The sequence below is a fragment of the Loxodonta africana genome, chromosome 3 (genome assembly GCF_030014295.1).
Source record: "Loxodonta africana isolate mLoxAfr1 chromosome 3, mLoxAfr1.hap2, whole genome shotgun sequence".
NCBI lineage: Eukaryota > Metazoa > Chordata > Mammalia > Proboscidea > Elephantidae > Loxodonta > Loxodonta africana.
The window spans coordinates 29478402-29496811 of record NC_087344.1 but is presented as its reverse complement, the minus strand read 5'-3'; the positions used below and the strand labels follow the sequence as shown (position 1 = coordinate 29496811).

The 18410-nt window shown below is 39.8% G+C and overlaps 1 protein-coding gene across 1 annotated transcript; it reads left to right on the top strand.

Moving 5' to 3' along the window:
* The first annotated feature begins 15551 nt into the window (after positions 1–15551).
* On the top strand, positions 15552–16784 carry LOC100672501 (olfactory receptor 7A10-like). Its single transcript, XM_003423521.3, has one exon. The coding sequence runs from the start codon at positions 15815–15817 to the stop codon at positions 16751–16753; it is 939 nt and encodes a 312-aa protein (XP_003423569.2). The 5' UTR covers positions 15552–15814; the 3' UTR covers positions 16754–16784.
* Positions 16785–18410: the final 1626 nt, after the last annotated feature.

Genomic DNA, 18410 nt, shown 5'->3' with positions numbered 1-18410 from the left:
TTACATGAAACGTCCAGAGTCAGCACATCCATAGAGGGAGAAAACGGATTCATTATTGCTAGGCGTGTGGGTAATAGGGCAATGGGGAGAATTCTTAATATGTATGGAGCTTCTATTTGGGGTGATGAAAATGATTTGGAACTACTGGTCATAATGGTTTCACAATATTGTGAATGTTGTGTTTGCCAATAGTAAATAAATTGTATGCTTTAAAGCATGTTAAATTGTGAATTTCATGTTATGTGAATTTTACCACACACACATATGTGTGCACACACACATTAAACTATATGGTGTACTTAAGACACCAAAACTAGTTTTAAATGACTGTGAGACAATGTGGAGAACGGTGAAAGATGAAACTAGCTTTGTAGGTGGGGGCCAAATCATCAAGTGCCATATATTTGAGACTACGGAATTGTGTCTTATTTCTGAAGTTAATGACTATCAGTCCAGAGTTTGAACAAAGGAAATTCTAAGCACGTGTTTGCATTGTAGAAATATCTATCTGGGGACAGTGAGTTGAATGTGCTGGAGACCATGTAGTCACCTCCGATTACAGACAGAGACACTAGAGGTGGGACTGAGCTGTGGGAAATGAATGGAAATATCTGAGAGAGAATGCATGAAGAGGGAGCTAGCCTTTATTGAACACCTGCTCAGAAGTTGAGAGCCAGGATTCAAAACCAGAAACGTTGGTATATATAGCAGCCAGTGGTCAGTGTTGGACATTTGTGAACACTGGCTGTGTAGCTACACGTTTGTAAGTGTGAACGTCTTCTGCAGGTCCTCAAGTCAAATCTTTAAGCCACTCTTCCTGACAAAGTCAACACACTCAAGCATATTTGGACACAGTCTGTCTCTGTCAAATGCATGGATATTGTCCTATTGGCTTTCTCTTCTTATTACCTACATCTGGTTTGCCTTCTTCAAGGAGGAGGGCCAGGGCATGATTGGATCTCCCATTCTCCACTTGGTGAAACAGGAGAGTGTTTATTATATGGCCCTAACAGGTCACTTCACCTCTCTGGACCTCAGTATTTACTATGCAGAATCAGGAAATGGATCTAATTCTGGGTGTCTCAACCATGGTATGTTGACATTTTGGGACAGTCAATTTTTTGCTGTTATGGGATAATTCTTTTGTGCTGTGCTCTGTAGGATGTTGAGCAGCATTCTTGACCTCTATACACTGGGTTGCCTCTACCCCTCTCATGACAGCCAAAAATGTCTCTAAGCATTTCCAGGTTTCCTTTATAGAACAGAATTTCTCCTGAGTGAGAACCAGTTTTCTAAATGACCTCCAAACAGTTTCATACTCACTTCAGATGATTCTAAGCCTTAGAACATGCTGAAGACACTACAACCCTCCATCCCCCTGAGTAACAAAGACCAGTTTGTCCCATCCACAGTCCTAGATTTTCCTTTCAAGTGGTGCCCTGTTTCATCCTTCCCAGACCAATATGAAAATGGGAGGTTATGAAGCAGCTTCTGCCTGTGATTTCAGAAGCATCGTTTGCTATGGTTTTAAGGTTCTCATAATGAAGAGTGAGGAACAACCATGAACATAGATTTCTGATGATACTTTTATATCCATCTGATCACATAGAAATGTAGAGAACAGCTTTTGCTATCCAGTCTATCTGAGTTTGCATCTCCAGTATATCAGCCAGTAGTTGTATTGCCTGGAGGCTATGACCTCAGTATGCTAGGTCAAAGTGTATTAGTTTTCTACAGCTCCCTAACAAATGGTATGAGTTGGTGGCTTAAACAACACAAACTTATTTTCTTACAGTTCTGAAGACCAAATGTCTGAGGTCATTTCCTCTGGGCTAGAAATCAAGGTGTCAGTGGGGTTGACTCCTTCTGGAAGTACTAGGGCAGAATCTGCTACCTTGGTTTTCTGACTACTAGAGGTTGCCTGCATTCCTTGGCTCATGACCCCTTCCTTACACCACTCCAACCTGTATCTAACATCACCCAGATTTTTGTCTCCTTTGATCCCCTGCTTCCCTCCTATAAAGACCCTTGTGATTACATTGGTCCCACCTGGATAATTCAGGATCATCTCCCCCATCTCAAGGACACTTGATAGATTCTGGTAGTTTGATAATTAGATAGGGACCACTCTTAGTACAGAAATTCCTTTCTAGGGAGGCTTTGCAGATGCTGTCAAATCTAAGTACTGTAACGTGTATGTAAGAAAAATGCCCAAGTTCTCAACACATTGTGAGCATCACTTAATTCAGTATGCTTTTAATGCACAAGGTATGATAACTCACATCCTCACTAGAAAAATTATCAGTAGCTATTCCATTCAAGTGTCTCTTCATATGTCTGGGACTCCCTCACAAGGTATGTATCATATGAACATACAAACCAGTCAGTGAGAATAAATTTCTAATTTCCATCTGCCTTTATTCCATCTCCTGTTTCTTGTCCACAACTGCTGTCTTTTGTGTAGAAACTTCCTTCAGTCGAGTTGATTTCAACGCATGGCCATGCTATGTGCTTCAGAGTAGAACTGTACTGCATAGGGTTTTCATGGCTATAATCTCATTGAAGTAATCCAGAGGTCTTTCTTTCACAATGCTGCTGTTAGGTAGGATTTGAACGACCAATCTCTTGGTCAGTAGCCAAGGAGAAACAATTTGTATTGCCCAGGGAAACCAGAAACATCTTCAGGCTGCTCCTAATAGGAAAATTGCACATGCCGCGGCTTCTTATGCACGGTGTTGGTTTTACCCCATCATAGCCTTGATGCAGACACAGCTCTTTTTATGTATTTGTCATAAAAAATTTCCATACATAAAATCATTACTAAGAAATGCATATTTCACTAGTGATTTAATCAAAGAGAGAGAGGACAGAGTTTCCAATCCAGGGTCTGAAATTTTTCTTGAAAAGTCCCCGTTATGGTAACTCAACTCCTAAGGCTCGTTCCTGGATTGCCAAACTCTGGGCTTTCTGTCTACATTTTTCTCTTTTCAGACTCTCCATCCCTCATCGCATCTCATTTTATACCTTCTCCAGAGGTTCTCAGTCTTCCTTGTTCAGAGGAATTTGGGGTTTTTTTTGGTGTTATCTTAATTTTATATATCAATTATATAACTGACTTAAAGTAAGTGATAGACCATTTTTCTTTAAAGGTGAAGATTTTATTTGTGGTCAGATAAAATTAAAAAAAAAAATACTGTGCTTAACAGGCTTTATTCCTCCTAGAAAACAGAAAAAAGAAAGAAAGAAACAGTTGCCGTAGACTGGATTACACCTCATGGCAACTCCATTCTCCGTAGGAAAAAAAAATCGTAGAGGCAGTAGGAAATCAGAAAATGCCACAAACTATTTTTGTCCTGCTGTATTTCCATAGGAACAATTGTGAGGATGGTGCAGGATTGAGCCGTATTTCATTCTATTGTACGTATGGTCACTATGAGTTAGAACCAACTCAGTGGCACCTAACAACAACACATTTTTTAATTTTTTAAAGACATAGAATTGTTGGGTTCCTGAAAGGTTGAAAGAGTAACGTCCTCAAGCACACATTGCACTTTGCCGATACATTCCAAAGTGAATGTGACTGCATTTGAAGCTGTCAAATTCTGTCTCTAAGAGTCCTATCTTCTTTGTCAAATCTCTCCTTAATATTTATGTTTTTTTACAAAGCCACGAAGAGTGGCTTCATTTTAATTGAAATCCTGGAGGTATTTTTTCTTGAAATCTTCACTTCGTCTGAAGAAGTAATTGCAGTTCTAGGGTTTAAATTTTTTTCCCCAGGACACTGCTGACCTCCCAGTGGTCATAGAATTTTCAAATTCTGGATCCTCAAGGTATCATTTGCCACTGCTTCTAGCTTAGTTTATTTTCCACTTCTGATAGTTTCTCTTCAATGATTATTTCTGAGGCTCCTGCAGTGTGTTGGATCACTTTCGTGTGGCCTTTCATGCCATGGTCTTGTAACTCCCACCCAAGCGATTGGGTGGGACTGTGGAAATAAGGTAATTGTGGCCCACCAAGGGGCTTGATCAGTTTTGCCATTCTGCTAGGTTTCAAAGAGAGCCAATTTCAGAGCAGAGAGAATCTCACTACCACCAAGGGAGAGCTTCCTGGAATGGAGAACGCATCTTTCATACCCATGATCTCTCTGCTGAGAAGCTCCTGGACCCAAGAAACAGAGAACTGTAACAATGAAGACAGGGAGAAGCTGTGGCACAAAAACAGTGGCAGGAGAGACTGACCAGCAGGAAAGACCTGCAAGAGAGACCAGAAGATGGCCCAGTGTGCTCCCTGGCCCACAGAAAGAAAGCTGACTGCCTTTGGGCTGAGGCTTACTGGTGGAATGGGTGCCTCTGGACACTTAACGGTAGAGCTAAAAGAGCTTTGTAACACTTGCCCATGCAGGGCAGAAGCCACGGGGCCAGAGAAGCATGCCTGTGGCATGGCTGGGAAGAGGCTGTCCTGAGGGAAGAACTGTACCTTGAGTGTTCCTGAGCCTGTTACTTCCATATAAACCCCATATACGTGAGTATTGTCTGTGAGTTCTGTATGGTCATTACAATGGATTATCAAATCCAGCATAGACGCAGAGAGTGCTTTGGGAGGGACAGTTGGTGTCAGAATTGGCAAAGATGGTGGAGAGAGGATGAATGTCTGACCTCCACCTCATAAGAATCAGCCTTGGGCTCTTGATCTTGATTCTTCTTCCCCCTTTTGAAATTAAAGGAGGTCAGATGCTGGTTCCACATCGTTTTTACAGCTCCCTTGCCGCTATTTTCTCTGGTATTATGACTAGACTCATGGTCAATAAAGTTTTCAGGAAAGGGCCATAGGAAAATATCTTGAGTTTATTTAATTCACTATCACCCCCATCATTTCTAAAAGTCAGTAAAGCAGGAAATAGAAGACACAAGTCATAGTACATGAAGTCACACAGATAGGGCGTAACAAAACCCACATCTTTTTGTTACTTTTATCTCTGCTCTCTGCAATCTCTCTCTTATTTTTGTTTGCCTTATCACTTTTTTCTACTGTCTGACATTTTTCTTTTTTTGTCCCATCATGAAATACATTAGTTGAATTTTTTGAGCAACTGTGGCATTAATGATTAATAACTGAACTACCCGGTAGAATAAAAAAAAAAGTTTGTTGTTTATTTTTGAAATTGATTTCTATTTTATAAATGCTTATTGCCAAAAGTTATGAAAATGTGGAAATATATAATATTTAAAAATCACATCAAAGATCAACACTGGATGATAAATTTTATTCATTAGTTATGTAGCACCATGCTAAGTGTGTGTATACATATATGATCTTTTATATTTCTCTGCCTTATACTGATAAGTGATGGAGTCCACATCCAACAAATCGTAAGTGATGGAGTCCATATCCACCCGACCGTAAAGCTTTTGAAAGTTATTAAAATCTTTAAAATTATTTGACAATTTTATAGGACAAAATATTTCCTGAGTTGTGAGTTGTGAGTTGTGAATACAATCTTGAGATATACTGTATAAGAGTAAGATAAATTTCATCTTCCTTTGTCTAAATAAAAAATTCTCATATATTTCTCTGAAAGACCCTTTTTTATTATTGTGCTTTAAGTGAAAGTTTACAGTTCATCTTAGTTTCTCATACAAAAATTTACACACACATTGTTATGTGACCCTACTTGCTCTCCATATACTGTGACAGCACACTCCTCCTTTCCACCCTGTTGTTCCCATGTCCATTCAACAAGCTCCCGTCCCTTTCTGCCTTCTCATCTCGCCTCCAGACAGGTGCTGCCCGTTTAGTCTCCTATGTCTACTTGAGCTGAGAAGCACACTCTTCACAATATCATTTTATGTCTTATAGTCCAGTCTAACCTTTGTCAGAAGAATTGGGTTTGGGAATGGTTTTAGTTTTGGGGTAATAGAAAGTCCAGGGGCCATGCCTTCTGGGGTCCCTCCAATCTCAGTCAGACCATTAAGTCTGGTCTTTTTACTTGAGTTCTGTATCCCCCTTTTCTCCTGGTCTGCTAGAGACTCTCTGTTGTGTTCCCTGTCATTGGTGGTAGCCAGGCACCATCCAGTTCTTCAGGTCTCAGGCTGATGGAGTCTCTGGCTTATGTGGCCCTTTCTGTCTCTTGGGCTCATATTTTCCATATGTCCTTGGTGTTCTCCATTCTTTGCTCCAGGTGGGTTGGGACCAATTGATGCATCCTAGGTGGCTGCTCTAGTCAGCTTCCAAGGCCCCAGCTGCCACTGGCCAAAGCAGGATGCAGAACATTTTCTTAACAAACTTTATTATGCCAATTGACCTAGATGCCTTCCAAAATCATGGTCCCCAGGCCCCAGCCCCACCACTCTGTCCCTTGAAGTTTTGTATCCAGGAAACTTCTTACCTTTTTTTTTTTTTTTAATTGAACTTTAGATGAAGGTTTACAGAACAAACTAGTTTCTCATCAAATAGACACACACTGTCATATGACATTGGTTAACAACCCCACAACATGTCAATGCTTTCTCTTCTCAACCCTGGCTTCCCTATTACCAGCTTTCCTGTTCCCTCCTACTTTCCAGTCCCCACCCCAGGACTGACGTGCCCCTTTAGTCTTGTTTTTTTCCATGGGCCTGTTCAATCTTTGGCTGAAGGATGGACCTCAGGAGTGGCCTCATTACTGAGCTGAAAGGACATCCAGGGTCCATACTCTCAGAGTTTCTCCAGTTTCTGTCAGGCCAGCAAGTCTGGGCTTTCTTGTTCTACATTTTTCTCCAGCTTTGTACAGGACCATCTATTGTGATCCCTGTCAGAGCAGTCAGTGATGGTAACTGGACACCATCTAGTTGTACTGGACTCAGTCTGGTGGAGGCTGTGGTAGATTTCCTCCATTAGTCCTTTGGACTCATCTTTCCCTTGTGTCTTTAGTTTTCTTCATTCTTCCTGTCCCTCCAAGGGGCGAGACCAGTGGAGTATCCTAGATGGTCACTCACAGACTTTTAAGACCGCAGATGCTACTCACCAAAGTAGAATATAGAACATTTTCTTTATAAGCTCTGTTATGCCAATTGAGCTAGATGTTCCCTGACAGCCCTCAACCCAGCAATTTGGTCCCTCAGGGAGTTTGGCTGTGTCTATAGAGTTACCATGGCCCTGCCTTGTACAGGTTGTGCTGGCTTCCCCAGTATTGTGCACTGTCTTACCCTTCACCAAAGTTACCACTTATCTATTGTCTATTAAGTGTTTTTCCATCCCCACCCCTCCCCACCCTCATAACCATCAAAGAGTGTTTCTTTTTGCATGTAAATCTTTTCATGAGTTTTTACAGTAGTGGTCTCATACAATATTTGTTCTTTTGTGATTGACTTATTTCACTCAGCATAATGTCCTCCAGATGTATTCCTGTTATGTGATGCTTCACAGACTCATCCTTGTTCTTTAGTGTTGCATAATACTTCATTGTGTGTATGTACCACAGTTTGTTTATCCATTCATCTGTTGATAGGCATCTAGGTTGTTTCCATCTTTTTATTATTGTGAACGATGCTGCTGTGAACATAGGTGTACATATATTGATTCACATGACAACTCACTTCTCTTGGATATATTCCTAGGAATGGGATTGCTGGATCATATGGTATTTTTATTTTTAACTTTCTAAGGAGGCGCCATATCATTTTCCAAAATCATTACACTATTTTGCATTCTTACCAGCAGTGCATAAGAATTCCAATCTCCCCACAGCCTCTCCAACATTAGTTATTTCCTGTTTTATTGATTCCTGCCAGTAATATCGGGATGAGTTGGTATCTCATTGTGGTTTTGATATGCATTTCTCTGGTGGCTAGAGATCGTAAGCATTTCTTCACATGCTGTTGGCTGCTTGAATGTCTTCGTTGGTGAAGTGTCTGTTCATATCCTTTGCCCATTTTTTAATTGGATTATTTATCTTTTTGTTGTAGAGGTGTTGGATTTTCCTGTAGATTTTAGAGATTAGACCTTTGTCTGATTTGTAATAGCCAAAATCTTTTTGCCAGCCTATAGGTTCTCTTTTTACTCTTTTGTGAAGTCTTTTTATGAGCATAAGTGTTTAATTTTTAGAATATCCCAGCTATCTAGCTTATCCTCTGGAGCTTGTGTGCTGTCGGTTGTGATTTGTGTCCTGTTAATGCTGTGTTTTAGGGCCTGTAGTGTTGATCCTAGTTTTTCTTCTACGAACTTCATAGTCTTTTGCTTTACATTTAGGTCTTTGATCCATTTTGAGTTAGTTTTTGTATCTGGTGTGAGGTATGGGTGCTGTTTCATTTTTTTGCAGATGGACTTCCAGTTTTGCCAGCACTGTTTGTAAAAAGACTGTCTTTTCCCCATTTGATGGACTCTGGGCACTTTTTGAAGATTAGGTGACCATAGGTGGATGGTTTTACATCTGGGTTCACAATTCTGTTCCATTGGTCAATGTATCTGTCGTACCAGTGCCAGGCTGTTTTGACTACCGTAGCTTTAGAGTAGGTTCTGAGGTCAGGTAGTGCAATTCCTCCTACTTTATTCTTCTTCTTCAGTAGTGCTTTACTTATCTGGGGCCTCTTCCTTTTGCATAAAAAGTTAATGATAAGTTTTTCCATCTCTTTAAAGAATGTTTTTGGTATTTGGATTGATATGGCATTGTATTTGTAAATTGCTTTGGGTAGAATTTTCATTTTCACAATGTTGAGTCTAACTACCCATGAGCATGGTATGTCTTTCCTTTATGTAGGTCTCTTTTGGTTTCTTGCAGTAGTGTTTTGCAGTTTTCTTTGTATAGATCTCTTACATCCCTGGTTAGATTTATTCCCAAGTATCTTATTGGTTTTTGGGGCTATTATAAGCGATATTATTTTTCTGATTTCCCTTTCATCATTCTCTTTATTGGTGTATAGGAATTCAGCTGATTTTTGTATGTTGATCTTATATCCTGCAACTCTGCTGAATCTTTCTATTAGTTCCAGTAGTTTTCTGGTGGAGTGTTTTGGATTTTCTAAGTATGGTATCATATTTCCCCAATATAGGGAGAGTTTAACTTCTTCATTACCAATTTGGATTCCCTTTATTTCTCTTTCTGGCCTTATTGCTCTAGATAAGACTTCCCATACTATGTTAAACAGGAGTGGTGTTAAAGGGCACCTTGTCTTGTTCCTGTTCTCCAGAGTAATGTTTTCAGCCTCCCTCCATTGACAATGTTACTGGACATTGGTTTTGCATAGATGCCGTTTTTTAGGTTGAGAAATTTCCCTTCTATTCCTATTTTATTGAGAGTTACTCTCAGGAATTGGTGTTGGGCTTTGTCGAATGCCTTTTCTGCATCAATTGAGATGATCATGTGATTCTTTTCTTTATTTTTATTTATGTGTTGGGTTACGTTGATTGATTTTCTAATGTTGAAACATACCTAGTATGAATCCTACTTGATCACGGTGTATTATTTTTTGATATGTTGCTTAATTTTATTAGCTAGAATTTTGTTGAGATACTTTGCATCTCTATTCATGAGAGAGATTGTTCTATAATTTTCTTCTTTTGTGGTGTCTTTGCCTGGTTTTGGTATCAGGGTTATGCTGGCTTCATAGAATGAATTCAGAAGTATCCCTTCCTTTTCTATGTTCTGAAATAGTTTGAGGAGTTCTGGTGTAAGCTCTTCTCTGAGTGTTTGGTAGAATTCTCCAGTGAAGCCATCTGGGCCAGGGCTTTTTTTGGTTGGGAGTTTTAAAATTACCTTTTCAATATCTTCTCTTGTTATGGGTCTGTTCATATTTTCAATGTAATTTGTGTTAGTTTGGGTAGGCAGTGTGTCTCTAGAAATTTGTCCATTTCCTCTAGGTTTTCAAATTTGTTGTAGTATAGTTTTTTTTTTCTTTAGTTTTTCATAATACTCAGTTATGATCATTTTTATGTCAGCTTGTTCTGTTCCAATGTCCCATTTCATTTCTTATTTGGATTATCTGCATTCTCTCCTGTTTTTCTTTTGTGAATTTGGCCAGTGGTTTGTCGATTTTGTTGATCCTTTCAAAGAACCAGCTTTTAGTTTTGTTTCTTCTTTCTATTGTTTTTCTATTCTCTGTTTCATTGTTTTCTGCTCTGATCTTTATTATTTCTTTTCTTGTTTTGGCTGTGGGCTTCCTTTGTTCTTATCTTTCTGTTTGTTCAAGTTGTGGAACTAATGTTTCGATTTTGTCCCTTTGTGCATCTATTGCTATAAGTTGACCTCTGAGGACTGCCTTTGCTGTATCCCAAAGGTTTTGGAATGATTTGTTTTTGTTCTCATTTGATTCTAAGAACTTTTTGCTTCCATTTTTGATTTCTTCTGTTACCCAGTGTTTTTTAAGCAGGGTGTTATTCCATTTCCATGTAATTGATTTTTTCCCTTACTCTTCCTGTTTTAATTTCTCCTTTGATGCCATTGTGGCCAGAATAGATACTTTGTATTATCTAAAAGTTTTGGATTTTGTTGAAGGCTGCCCTGTGGCCTAAGATGCAGTCTATGCTGGAGAACGTTCCACGTGCATTGGAAAAGATGTGTACTTTGCAGCTGTTGGGTGGAGTGTTCTGTATATGTCTATGAGGTCAAGAAGGCTGATTGTGCTCTTTAGATCTTTTGTATCTTTGTTGAGTTTCTCTCTAGATGTTCTGTCTTTCACTGAGAGGGTTGCGTTGAAGTCTCCTACTATTATTGTGGAACTGTCAATTTCTTTTTTCACTGCTGTTAGTTTTTTTTTAATGTATTTTGGAGGCTTGTCACTAGGTGTGTAGATGTTTATTATGGTTAAGTCTTCATGATGGATCATACCTTTAATTGTTATATAGTACCCTTCTTTGTCTTTTATGGTGGATTTTGTTTTAAAGTCTGTTATCTGAGATTAGTATTGCCACTCCTGCTCTTTTTTGGTGGTTATTTGCTTGATATATTTTTCTCCATTCTTTGATTTTTAATAGATTTACATCCTTGTTCTAACATGTGTCTCTTGTAGACAGCATAGTGATAGATCCTGTTTTTTTTTTTTTAAATCCATTCTGTCACTCTGAATCTCTTTATGGGTGCATTTAGGCCATTTACATTCAGTGTAATTATCAATAGGTGTGAGTTTATTGCTGTCATTTTGTAGTGCTTTTTTTTTTTTATTGTTTCTCATCTGTATACAACTTTTTGTTTTTCTTGAGCTGCTTGCAGGATATCTTCTTTGTCTTTGGTTTTAGCAAGTGTAATTATGATATGCCTTGGTGTTTTTCTTTTGAGGTCTATCCCATATGGTGCTCGTTGAGCTCCTTGGATGGTCAGCTTTTCATCATTCATGATATTAGGGAATTTTTCTGTCAGTAGTTTCTCAGGGATCCTCTCTGTGTTTTCCATTTTCTCTCCCTGTCCTGGAACTCCGTTCACTCACAAATTTTTGCTTTGGTTTGTATCCCACATAATTCTCAGGATTTTTTCATTTTTCTTCGTTCTTTTTTTCTGGTTTTTCCTCAAAGAGTGTTGTATCCAAGTGTTTGTCTTCAATTTTGCCGATTCAGTCTTCCATCTTTTCATGTCTGTTCTTCAGCCCTTCTATGACACTGTCCATTTCTGAAATCTTGTTGCTTATCTTTTGGATTTTTAATTGTTGTTTTTGTATGATTTCTAGTTGTGAAATTATCTTGGCATTTTGTTCCATATTACTTCCCAGAATTGTTCAATTTTTTATCTGTATTGTCCATGAATTTGTCTGCCTTTTCCTTAAATTTGTCTATTGTTTCCTCATTTTTGTCTGCTTTTTGCTTCGACTCTTGGATTTCTCTGAATATTAGAAATTTGAATTCCCTGTCAAGTAGTTCTAATGCCTTTTCTTCCACTGGAAAGTCATCTGGTATTTTATTTTGGATGCCTACTGCAAACATCCTGTCTTTTATTTATTTTTATGTTTTGATATTGTCTGCTGTCTTTGGGACATTCGGTAGTTATATTCTTCTTTTCTTGATTGTAGGTTTGTTTGTTTCATCCTGCTTTTTTGTTTTATTTGGTTATTTCTGAGCAGGCGGCTGTGCGTTCTTTGTTGTTTGCTTGTCTGTGGTCACATACTTTTCATCTCCTTGTCCAATGGGCAAAGCTAGTCAATTAGCTATTGTGCAGCAAGCAGGGCAGGTCCAGCTGAAGAGGAGGGGCTGGGATGAATTGTTTGTGGCACATACTAGGGCTGACAAGGCAGGCCAGGAATAAGTGCTGGGCTGACTCCAGCAGGCTGTGCCTGTGCTGTTCTGGGGTGTGATGTTCTGTGCATGGTGCAGGTAGGTAGGAAAGAGGGGGAGTTTTTGATGTGTGGAGCTAATAGCAGTATGGGATAGAGAAGAGAGACACAGGAGCTTAAAAAACAAAGAAGAAAGGAAAGAAAGAAAAATAAAAAAGAAGTGCTAATGGAGCTTGCCATTGGAATGGAGAGAAAAGAAACTGAGAAGTGGAGAATAGCAAAAAGGAAAAAAGAAAGAAAGTAACCAGATAAAAATCTGGAAAAGAAAGAAAGAAAAGCCCCCAGGAGTCCCAGAGTCCCACTGGTGGGGCTGCTGAGACCAGGAAAGTGGTTCCCAGGCTGCAGGCTATAGCCTGGCTAGAGGGGAGGTAGATGTCACACAGTACCTGGAATTCAGGAAAGAGGAAAAGAAGATGAGTGTAGAGAGATGAGATCTGAGAAATGAGAAAAGACAGAATGGGAAAAAGAGAGAGAAAAGAAAAGAAAGAAAAAAAGAAATGTCCCCAGGCATCCCACTTATGCTGCTGTGCAGATTGGGGCATGGCTCCTAAGCTGTACAGTGTAGCCCGGCTAGAAGGGGCTCCCGTGCTGTGAAAAGAAAAAGAAAACAAAGAAACAAAACAAAGCAGAACAATGCAAAACAAGGCAAGAAAAAAGCCCCAGGGATCCCACCAGTGTGGTTTCTCCGGCCAGGGGAGTGGTTCCCCAGTCAAGTGTGGCTTTGCAGCTTTTCAAGAAGAAGCAAAGATGGCACACAGACCCAGGTGTTCCTGAGAAAGGAGGGGGAGGTGGTAGGACGCACAGAAGAAACCAAAAGAGACAAAAAGAACCAACACCAGGACAGGGGCCCGGCCAGTGTGGGCAGGGTGAACCCAATCAGCCTGAGGCCAAGCAGTTGCCTCCTGGTTAAGAGACTGCGGCTGGTGGCTGGCGGGAAGCAGAGGAGGCCAAAGCGGGGAGAAAGAAGGGGGGACTAAGAAAGCATATAAGGCTCGTTATTCGGTGCTCTGTCAACTGCTGGGAAATTCATGAAGCTGTTTTACCGTACTCCCTGCACCTGCTCTCCAATGTGGGTGGGGCCAATCCAAGAAACATGGATGCTGCACTTCCTGGCCAGCCGGGCCACCGCAGCCAGCCAGCATGCTTGTAGGTAGGGCCGCGGGGAGAGGATGGGGGGTGGGAAAATGTGCATCGCTGGTTACCGGGTGCTCTGTCTCCTGCCGGGAGTTCTGCGAAGTTGCTTTCCTGCTTGGACTCCCCAGCAGGAGTCCAAGATGGCAGATCCGTGCTGCATTAGCAATGGGGCCCTGGGCATGTATTTTCCTTGCTGTCTGTCCTCTGTCAGTTTCTTATTCCTTTCAGTGCTTTGATGAGTTCTTTATCTCTTCATTTGATGCTTCACGTTCCCGGAATGATATTTACCTCTGCTTTACTTAATTTTGGGGGTCTTTGCTGTAGAGGGACAGCATGGTGCTTCTGTCTATGGTGCCATGTTGACTGGAAGTCTAGAAAATTCTTAGCTTTTGCAGGCACTTTCTTTACATGATGAAGATGTGCCATTTTACATACACATCAAATCATAATAATGGGAAAATATTTAGAAACATGTCCATTAAAATCAGGGACAAATATTGCATTTTTATGTTCAACTTTATTATAGTTCTTGAAACAATATAAGACATTAAGGCAAGCGTAATGAAAATACAAATAATCAAGATTATGTTCCCATGATAGTATTAGATAATACTTATATAAAGCTTACGGCTGATACTTATGTAAGACTTCTTTTTGTAGACACTGGCCCAAGAGGTTTACATATGTAATTCATTTATGCTTCTGAAAAACACTGTAAGTGCTACAATGATCTCAATTTCACAGGTGAAAAACAAAACAAAACAAAAAACAAGCAGAGAACGCTTAAGTAACTGTCCTCTGGTCACATAGCTAATAATTGCCAGAGTTTGGCTTCAAAACCTTATAGTGTGACTCCAGACTTCCACTCTCAACTAGTGTGTTCACCATTCCCTCCAGAGGGTTGGCCTTTGAGTGCCTGGTTGTAAGTGGACAGCTTCCAGGGTCTGAGGCAGCTTTTCTCTCCATTATCCCTATCATGTCCACTGTGTCTCTTGTCTAAACTCCTTTCTGCATGTCTAAAGTAAATAATTCTTTCCTCTCATTCTGTAAAATATTTTTCTATGCTTCTCCATGCCTTTGGCAGAATATGAACACCACAATGAGAATCTGAAAGTCACACTTCACTAATTATAATCTCAAAGTTTCAATTCCAAATTTCATGGGCAGAGGGGACAAAGGGATGGTGTAAGATGCTCATTGGGCTATCTTCTGTCATGTCTTCTCCTGACCAAATGGATTCGACAGTATAAAATTGACTGCAGGGGCCCATCATAGAACTTGTGAGGCAGAGCCCAGTTTAAAGTCAGTGGCAGGGTAGGGGGATTTCCTTTGGACAGATATCCCAAAGTTGCCTTTTCAATATAGACATCAGAATTAAGTGCAGCTGGTGAAAAGCACAGGGAGAGAAATTTCAGCTTTTGGAAGAGTAATGTATTATCTTAGTTAAGCAGAATGTAAAAGGAGAAACACTTAAAATGAGAACCTCCATATCCCTGGAGGCACCCATTGTCAGTTAGACCAGTGCTTCTTAAACTATATCTGTATATGAATCACCTAGTGTAGAGGGGTGAACTGTGTTCCCACAAAATGTATGTCCAGCTGGAATCTCAGAATGTGACCTTGTTAAAAACTAGAGTCTTTGCAAATGTAGTTAATTAAAGATCTTGACGTGAAATAATTTTGGATTTAGGTTTGGCTTTAAATCCAATCATTGATGTCTTTATGAGAAGAGAAGAAGACACACAGACACGGAGAGAAGAAAGCCACGTGAAGATGGAGGCAGAGATTGGAGTGGCATGTCTATGAGCCAAGGAACACCAAGGATTGCTGGCAACCACCAGAAGCTAGGAGAGTGCTTTCAGAAAGAAACAGTCCTACTGATGATAGCTTGATTTTGAACTTCTGGCCTGCTGAACTGTGCGAGGATAAATTTCTGTTGTTTGAAGCTACTCAGTTTGTGGTAATTTGTTCCCTAGGAAAAATTACCTAGGTAATTTGGAATCCCTGGGAAACTAATACACCTGGAAACTTGTTAAAATACTGATTCTGATTCAGTAGGGGCAGTCCTACTGAGTCTGCATTTCTAACAAGCTTCTAGATGAGGCTGATACTACTAATCATGGATCACACTCTGTGGAGCAAGGAAGTAGATGATTCTATCTCAGAGAAATGTATGTAGAAAGAGTGCTGTCTTGGTATGGTAGTTATGATTAAGGATTAGTTTGCTAACCTGAAAGGGTGGACAAAGGTAGAAAGAATGGCTGTGGTTTTAATCCTATGAATATTCAGCTGAACGTGATCTTTTGGAAAATACTGGCTCTTATTTATTTTATGTATCAAATACAATATTTGTATTTACATTCATTTATGTAAAATTTACAATCTGTAGTAGTGCTGCTGGTTGATGATGTGTATCTTTTCACTTTCTTGGCAGTCACACCACCTACATGGAAGCAAGAAACCACACAGAGGTTTTAGAATTTATTCTCCTTGGACTCTCAGAAGTGGAAGAAGTACAATCCCTTCTTCTTGAACTATTCCTGTCCATGTACTTGGTCACATTTATTGGGAACCTTCTCATCATCTTGGCCACCGTCACTAGCTCCCATCTCCACACTCCCATGTACTTCTTCCTAGCCAACTTTTCCTTTGTAGATATATGTTTCACCTCCACCACTATCCCAAAGATGCTGCTGAATATCCACACCCATAACAAAACTATCACCTATCCAGGCTGCCTCACCCAAATGTATTTTTTCATCCTTTTTGTACAGTTGGATGGTTTTCTCCTTTCTATAATGGCCTATGACCGGTTTGTGGCCATTCTTCACCCACTGCACTACACAGCCATCATGAATCCCAGGCTCTGTGTCTTGCTGCTGGTGTTGTCCTGGATATTGAGTGTCCTGGACTCTCTACTACGTAGCTTACTGGTGTTGAGACTGTCCTTCTGTACTAACATGGAAATTCCCCACTTCTTCTGTGAAATCAATCAGGTTATCCAACTTGCCTGTTCTGACACCCTCCTCAATATCATAGAGATGTATTTTGCAACTGTGGTGATAGGCATTATTCCCCTCACCGGTATTGTATTTTCTTATTCTCGGATTGTCTCTTCCATACTGAGAATTACATCAGCAAGGGGGAAATATAAGGCATTCTCCGCTTGTGGGTCTCACCTTTCAGTTGTTTCCTTGTTTTATGGTACAGCTCTTGGAGTCTACCTGAGTTCTGCCACTACCCAAAATTCCAGGGCCAGTGGAATAGCTTCAGTGATGTACACCATAGTCATACCCATGCTGAATCCCTTTATTTACAGCCTGAGGAACAAGGACATTAAAGGGGCATTGAAAAGTCTTGTTGGAATTGTCACTTTAAATGAATGACAAAAATGTTTGTCTTGGGGCTGGACAAGAATCCATGAGTATACAGGAACCAGGATGGCATTCCAGAAATTCTGATTTTTTTTTTGTTCGCATGTCTCTGAATTTCCAGACATTTCTGGCATTTTATGTTTTTATGTTCCTAAAAGTAATTTCCAACTTTGGAACAGAACGAATTTGAGAGTATCCACTCATTAAAAGTGGTTAATAGTTATTTTTTATTGTAAAAATATCTCTTCTACCAAAAGCCATCTATATATACAATGCACTTCCAATCCAAATTCCAATGACATTTTTTAATGTGATGGAGAAACAAATCGCCAACTTCGTATGGAAGGGAAAGAGCTCTGGATAAGTAAAGCATTACAGAAAAAGAAGAACAAAGTTGGAGGCCTCACTCTACCTGATTTTAGAGCATATTATACAGCCACAGTAGTCAAAACAGCCTGGTGCTGGTACAACAACAGACACATAGACCAATGGAACAGAATTGAGAAACCACATATAAATCCATCCATATATGAGCAGCTGATATTTGACAAAGGCCCAGTGTCAGTTAATTGGGGAAAAGATAGCCTTTTTAACAAATGGTGCTGGCATAACTGGATATCCATCTACAAAAAAAATGAAACAGGACCCATACCTCACACCATGCACAAAAACTAACTCCAAATGGATCAAAGATCTAAACATAAAGCCTAAAACGATAAAGATCATGGAAGAAAAAACAGGGACAACGTTAGGAGCACTAATACAAGGCATAAACAGAATACAAAACATTAATAAAAATGACAAAGAGAAACCAGATAATTGGGAGCTCCTAAAAATCAAACACCTGGGTTTATCTAAAGACTTCAGCAAAAAACTGAAAAGACCACCTACAGACTGGGAAAAAATTTTCAGCTACGACATCTCCGACCAGCGCCTGATCTCTAAAGTCTACATGATTCTGCTAAAACGCGACCACAAATAGACAAAAAACCCAATTAAAAATTGGGCAAAGGATATGAAGAGGCACTTCACTAAAGAAGACATTCAGGCGGCTAACAGATACATGAGGAAATGCTCTTGATCATTTGCCATTAGAGAAATGCAGATCAAAACTACAATGAGATTCCATCTCACTCCAACAAGGCTGGCATTAATCCAAAAAACACAAAATAATAAATGTTGCAGAGGATGTGGATTTATTGGAACACTTATACACTGCTGGTGGAAATGTAAAATGGTACAACCACTTTGGAAATCAATTTGGCATTTCCTTAAAAATCTAGAAATAGAACTACCATACAACCCAGCAATCCCACTCCTCGGAATATACCCTAGAGAAATAAGAGCCTTTACACGAACAGATATATGCACACCCATGTTTACTGCAGCACTGTTTACAATAGCAAAAAGCTGGAAGCAACCAAGGGGCCCATCAACGGATGAATGGATAAACAAATTATGGTATATTCACACAATGGAATACTACTCATTGATAAAGAACAGTAAGGAATCTGTGAAACATTTCATAACATGGAGGAACCTGGAAAGCATTATGCTGAGTGAAATTAGTCAGATGCAAAAGGACAAATATTGTATAAGACCAGTATTATAAGATTTTGAGAAATAGTTTAAAGTGAGAAGAACACATTCTTTTGTGGTTAGGAGAGGG

Coding starts and splice junctions, on each gene's coding strand:
- LOC100672501 (XM_003423521.3), top strand. CDS start 15,815: ATGGAAGCAAGAAACCACACAGAGGTTTTAGAATTTATTCTCCTTGGA.